General features: G+C 39.3%; 1 protein-coding gene across 1 annotated transcript; it reads right to left on the bottom strand.

Annotated features, from left to right (window-relative positions):
• Positions 1 to 5,132: 5,132 nt before the first annotated feature.
• Positions 5,133 to 6,909, bottom strand: LOC124917382. Its single transcript, XM_047457827.1, has 6 exons — positions 6,756 to 6,909; positions 6,634 to 6,707; positions 6,385 to 6,552; positions 6,129 to 6,324; positions 5,975 to 6,030; positions 5,133 to 5,771 (listed from the first exon to the last, which is right to left on the bottom strand). The coding sequence occupies exons 1-6, from the start codon at positions 6,907 to 6,909 to the stop codon at positions 5,133 to 5,135; spliced, it is 1,287 nt and encodes a 428-aa protein (XP_047313783.1).
• Between the last annotated feature and the right edge of the window lie 308 nt (positions 6,910 to 7,217).

The raw sequence follows: 7,217 nt of genomic DNA on the forward strand, positions 1-7,217 counted from the left end.
ACCAAAAGATTGTAAATATCTATTTATGTAGGTACAAATAAATGAAGGACTAGAGGAATTTGTATGGTATCTTGATAGCGGATGTTCTAGGCATATGACTGGAAATAGACGACTTCTCACTGATATATCAGACTGCTCTGGACCTAAGATCACATTTGGTGATAACAAAAAGGGTAAGACCATGGGTAAGGGTAAGATTATCCATGGTAACCTAATTATTAATGATGTATTACTTGTTGACAATCTGTGTTATAACTTAATCAGCATTTGTCAATTATGTGATAATGGTTTGTCAGTAGACTTTCAAAATCATGCATGTTTAGTTAAAGACCAACATGGAAACATTTTATTTACTAGAAGTAGAGTAGGAAACTCATATAAAATGAATTGGCAAAAAGAGACATCTGATCCTATGTGCATGATTGCCAAGAATGACCAGAAATGGTTATGGCACAAACATTTGAACCATTTGAATTTTAAAACCATCAACAACATTTGTTCAAACAATTTAGTTATTGGTTTACCCAATCTTCAGTTTTCAAAGGACAAGATATGCACTGCTTGCCAGTTAGGCGAACAAGGCAGATCATCGTTCAAAAGCAAAGGGAAATCACAATCCAGACGTATCCTAGAACTTTTGCATATGGAACTTTTTGGTCCAATTCCTATAAAAAGTATAGGAGGAATGAGATTTGCCTTAATTGTTATCGATGACTTTTCACACTTTACATGGGTTGCATTTTTACCATCAAAAGATAAAACTGCTGAAAACTTAATTAGGATATTTAAAGGGATTCAGAATCAGAAATCTTTAAATATCACATGCATCAGAAGTGATCAGGGAACTGAATTAACTAACAGATACCTATCATCTTATCTTGAGAAGACTATAATTAGGCACGAGTTGTCTAATGCCTGAACTCCACAGCAAAACGGCATTGCTAAGAGAAGAGTGAGAACTCTGAAGGAAGCAACGAGATCCATGCTTGCTGAATCAGATGTTCCTCATAGGTTATGGGCGGAAGCTATTAGTACTGCTTGCTACACACAAAATTGGTCTATAATTAACAAACGTCTTGATAAAACAGGAAATTTGATGGAATAACCCTCATAAGAGGGTTATTACCACTTTTAGCATACCATTTATAATTTTTTGATTTTTGACCTTTTGCCAAGGAAAAAGGTCACTTTTGCCCTTTAATTAAAAAAAATTGAAATGTCAGTGCCTTTCAGTTTCTTGTCCCTCATTTCCCTCCTCTCCACCAACCGTCCTTCCTTCATCAACTTTCCCCATTCTCATCAAGGTTCTCCATCATCAACGCTTCCTTCATCATCAACGGGGTCCTTCCTTCATCATCAACGTCCTTCATCAACAAAACCGGAACGTCTTCAACATTCAGGTTAGACGTTACCTTCGTCGTTTTATCGCGGAAATGGATGAATGTTTAGGGTTTCGTCGTTTAGAGTCTAAGATGTAGGTTAGGTCATGGAATAATGGTTTTAGAGCTTGGCTGATTTGTTTTACAGTGAAATATACATCCGACGAAGGTTACGAAGGCGACAGTGCATCTGTCGCAGGCGACGATGCATCTGTCGCAGGCGACGATGCATCTGTCGCAGACGACGATGCATCTGTCGCAGGCGGGAAATGCATCTGTCGCAGGCGACGATGTATTTCCCGCATGCGATAGATGCTTCTCCCGCCTGCGACAGATGCATCTCCCGCCTGCGACAGATGCATCTCCCGCCTGCGACAGATGCATCTCCCGCCTGCGACAGATGCATCGTCGCCTGCGACAGATGCACTATCGCCTGCGATAGATGCATTTTCCTCCTTACATTTTCCTCCTTGCAATTAACACTGACTGGTCACTGTCATTGACTTCTGTGAATTTTTATCAATTGCAGATCACATGAATGTTGGTGTTTTTCTCCTCTTTGACGGAGACTGGAAAACTGATGATTGTGGGGTTAGTTCTTTTGTCTCAAGTTCGTGTCGTGGTGTGAATGTACCCCGAAATGCTACATATGAAGAGTTAACTTCAATTGTCTATAATTCTATTGGTGTGGACAAACTAAGATATGACTTAGTGTTCAAGGTAAAGTATAATATGTTAATGATGAATTCTCCTCCTACAACAATCATTGGAGATAGCAATGTGGCGTTCTATTTACAAGAACTCTCGTCTTCACTGCCCAATCATCGCGCCCCGCTATGTGTCTCCTTAGTAGAGAAGTCAATACCTTCAACTCAACAAAGTGAAAGACCAGAAAATGACATATTTGAGCAGCAAGATATCTTACCAAGGCATAGAGATGTATGTGAGCAGCGCGATGTATTTGAGCAGCAAGATGTATTCCCAAGGCAACAAGATGTATCTGAGCAGCAAGATGTGTTTGAGCAGCGAGATATATTTGAGCAGCAAGATGTTTTTGAGCAGAGAGATGTATGTGAGGAGCAAGATGTTTTTGAGCAGGAAAATGTCTTCCCAAGTCAACCAAGCACTTCCCATGTGAGGAATACATTCAGCCATACTGAGGGAACCAAACACTACTTCTCATATGAACCACTCGAGATCGAAACGCCTACTCCATTAATTGAAAATTCATTGGAAGTGGGTACGTTTTTTGATAACAAAAAAGAAATACAATTGAGGTTGCATAAACATGCGATGTCTAATCACTTTGTCCTTAAAGTGTTGAAGTCAACAAAAAATCTTTGGTTTGTAAAATGTATGGCTGAGAACTGCAAGTGGAAATTGCGTGCTAAGAAAGGAAAATTCTCGGAGATGTTTGAGATCAGAAAATTTGTAAAAGAACACACATGCTCAATTTTGACGAGACAAGACAATGTGAGGCAAGCACCATCATGGGTAATTGCGGAGTGTATCAAACGTAAATACATGGACCATCACCATGACCACATGCCTAAAAAAATAATGGAAGACATGCATACAAGTTATGGGTTAACTTTGACATATAATAAGGCTTGGAGGTCAAGGGAAAAGGCCTTAATGGCGGTGCGAGGAATTGTGGAGGATTCCTATGGTGAATTTCCATCCTACCTGTTCATGTTGTAGAAGAAGAACCCAGGTATCATAACTGACATCCAGACGGATGAGGAAGGACACTTCAGGTATATGTTCATGTCTCTAGGTGTTTCAATTAGGGGTTTCATAGGATGTTGTCGTCCTTAAGCACAAAGTTGGAGGTCAACTACTAGTTGCGATAGCATTGGATGCGAACGAGCAACTATATCCCGTTGCTTTTGGTGTCGTTGATTCAGAGAATAATAACTCTTGGACATATTTCATGCAACAACTAAGGTTGGAAATTGGATCAGTCCCGAAACTCGTCTTCATATCCGATAGACACCCAAGTATTGCCAACGCCTTGTCCGCTGTTTTTCCAGAAGCACATCACGGTGCATGCACATACCACATCAAAATGAATATTATGGCCAAATTTAAAACTGATAACTTCCATGTTGAGTTTGATTTGGTTTCTCGCGCATACACCGAGTCCACGTTTCAAAAGCATTTTGACAAGATCAGAAATAAAGACCCTAGGATTGCTCAATATTTGGAACAAATTGGAGTGGAAAGATGGAGTCGTGCTTTTTTCCCCGGTTCGCGATACAATCAAATGACAAGTAATTACGCTGAGAGTTTTAATAGTCAATGCAGAGAAGCTAGGAAATATCCCATAAGAACATTAGCTGACTATTTAAGATTCACAATACAAGATTGGTTTTATCATAGAAGAGAAAAATCAACCAACCACAACGAACATTTATCTCCATATTATGAAAAGTTATTACGTGAGGAAGGCGAAAATGCTAGATTCTACAGCGTTTATCCACTTAAGTGATTTCAGTTCCATGTGCATGACGGTGAATTTGATTTTCAAGTTGACTTCAAGGGTCGAACTTGTACTTGTAGGGTATTTGATATATCCGGTCTTCCTTGTACGCATGCCCTGGCTGCTGCCCGTTTCCGGAAATCGGTTCCATATGAGTTGTGCGCAAGGTTAGAGAATTTATGTTCCATAAGTTATGTTCAATTTATGTTATGTTGAATTTATGTTATTTTCAATTTATGTTATCATTGTATAATTTTTCTGGTTTTACTCAACTGAATCGTGGTGCATGGCTTATGCAGAGACATGTTATCCAGTTTTTCATCATAATGAAGTTTGGGACCTTCCCGAACATATCACGAAACGAGTCTGCCTAAAACCTCCCGTGAAGATTAAGAAAGGACGACCAACAACAAAACGTAGATCATCACAAGGTGAGGTTCGTAAAGAACGGAGACGTTGCGGCTCATGTGGCGGTCTAGGTCATAACAGAGCAACATGCTCAGCAGTGATGCCTGCACCATCTACTGCAAGACCTTCACAATCAAGTGCCCAATCTACACAACCTTCACAATCAAGTGCCCAATCTTGGGCATGAAACTGTTTTAGTATTTTGATCAAACTGTTTTTGTATGTACATCAAACTGTTTTAGGGTTTTGATCAAACCGTTTTTGTATGTACATCAAACTGTTTTAGGGTTTTGATCAAACTGTTTTTGTATGTACATCAAACTGTTTTAGGGTTTTGATCAAACAGTTTTTGTATTTTGATCATCTGTTGTTAAGTGTTGTCATCTGTTGTCAAAGAGAAATAGCAGGATTGCAGGAATGCAGGAATGCATCTTTCGCAGGACAAAGAGAAATAGCAGGAATGCATCTGGCGCAGACGACAGTACATCTGTCGCAGATGACGATTCATCTGTAGCAGACGACAGTGCATCTGTCGCAGGCAACAATACTTAATCGTCTGCGACAGATGCACCGTCGCCTGCGACAGATGCACCGTCGCCTGCGACAGATGCACCGTCGCCTGCGACATATGCACCGTCGCCTGCGACAGATGCACCGTCGCCTGCGACAGATGCACCGTCGCCTGCCACATATGCATTTCATTTATGTTCTGTGCTTAATTATATATATACTACATTATATTTATACTACATTATATAACCCATTTGCATTCAAAATAATACAACTGCAAACTAAATTACATTAAAAAATAAATACATATGGTTTACATTCAAAAATATACATAGCTAAATTATGTCCATTTTCTATGGGTCTATTATATGGTGGAATAACCTAACTGCCCATTTTTGTCTCCAAAAAACCATGTTTTCTGTTGTCACAGCTGATATATCCAATTTGGCAGTAAGGTACTCCAAATACATGATTGTAAAAAGACCACAGTCTCCACTCTTCGTGCAATTGGGGACTCTTGGGTGTGGTATTACAACATATGACATTCCTTCCAAACTGAACTTAGGATACTTGATCTTGTCAAACTCGGTCGTTCCAAATAGAAACATATATGGAATCATTTCATATAGTGGTTTCATGGACTTGTCATACTGATTCTTTTTGATAAATCCTTGTTCGTAGTCATAAACATTGATGCACATATCTTGTAGTTGCACCTCACACAGGACCCAATGCTTCATATTCAGATTCATAGGGAAATATACCTTATCTACAATCATCCAAGAAGTCATAAATTTTCCTTCATCACCCCTGAAATATTCCATCAAGTCATCGTCGAATTGGTATGTTTGTGGATTTTTGGAGAACTTTGAATAACGTAACGACAACCTCGTAGAGACATTACAGTCACATATTGAAAAATCCATCGGTTGATAAGTCTTGGGGAAATTGGCAACCCTTTTTTTAAGAATGTAACATGCTGCATCTATCTCCTGCGACAGAATCGAGAAAATGAAGTAAGCACAGAGCATCAAATGAATTAAGCACAAAACATCAAATGAATTAAGCACATAATTGCATCTGTCGCAGTCGACGGTGCATCTGTCGCATGCGACGGTGCATCCGTCGCAGGCGACAGTGCATCTGTCGGAGACGACAATACTTAATCTCCTGTGACAGATGCACCGTCACATACGCCAGATGCATTGTCGTCTGCGACAGATGCAATTCCTGCTATTTCTCTTTGTCCTGCTGTTAATACAATACCCAAAAAACAGTTTCAACAAAAAAACTTACGTGATTATGTAGCCAATTCTGAGGCCTCAACATTCTGTTAAACAAATCTCGACCAGCATAGAAAAGAACCAGATTTATCTTGTCTTCATCCTCCAGCTTCAACCATTGTTTCAACTCATCCAACAGTTCACTATCATAATCTAAAAGAGGATTGACAGTTACTGAATCAATGAGTTTAAAGGATTTTCCATTAGGATCTGTGTAGTTCCCCAATTGTGTGGACCTCTTCTTTCTCCGAAAACTCTGTCCCTGAAATCTTGTTGGAGTCAATACCAATACATCATCATCCTTCTTCTTTCCCAACTCAGCCTCTTCATCCTTCTTCTTTCCCAATTCAGCCTCTTCATCCTTCTTCTTTCCCAACTCAGCCTCTTCATCCATCTTCCTTTTCTTGCCCAACTGCTGCAACCTATTTTTGGTCAAAACCACCTTCCTGTTCTTCTTCGTGACCAATTCTTTCTTTCCCAACTCAGCATTCTTATCAACAAGATCAACATCAGCATCATCTTTGTTTTCATTCTCCTCAGCTTCTTTGTTGATCTCCAAACCATCAACAACAGCATCATCTTTGTTTTCATCATTATCAACAACAGCTTTTTTGTTGATCTCCAAACCATCAACATAAGCATCATCTTTGTTTTGATCATCATCAACAACAGCTTCTTTGTTGATCTCCAAACCATCAACAACAGCAGAATCTTTGTTTTCATGAACAACAATTTCTTTGTTGATCTCCACACCATTAACAGCAGTATCCTCCAACCCAATATCATGAGCATCATTGTTTATCATCTCCAACCCATCGGAAGCATCATTCTCATCATTGTTTATCATCTCCAACCCATCGGCAGCATCATTCTCATCAGATTCTTTGTTGAGATCCAACCCATCAGCAGCATTTCTTTCTCATTCAACCGATCAACAACATCATTCATATCAGCAACATCTTCTTTTTCATTCAGCAGATCATCAACATCATCATTCTCATCAGCAACATCTTTGTTCATCTCCAAATCCTTCTCCACTAAATCATCATCAGCAGCAACATCTTTCTTTTGTTGTTTTATTTCACCCAATAATTGGATTATGTGATTGAACATAACCCGTTAATCCTCTTTCATTACCTTCATTTAAGTTTTCAG

Source organism: Impatiens glandulifera, unplaced genomic scaffold (assembly GCF_907164915.1).
Source record: "Impatiens glandulifera unplaced genomic scaffold, dImpGla2.1, whole genome shotgun sequence".
Lineage (NCBI taxonomy): Eukaryota > Viridiplantae > Streptophyta > Magnoliopsida > Ericales > Balsaminaceae > Impatiens > Impatiens glandulifera.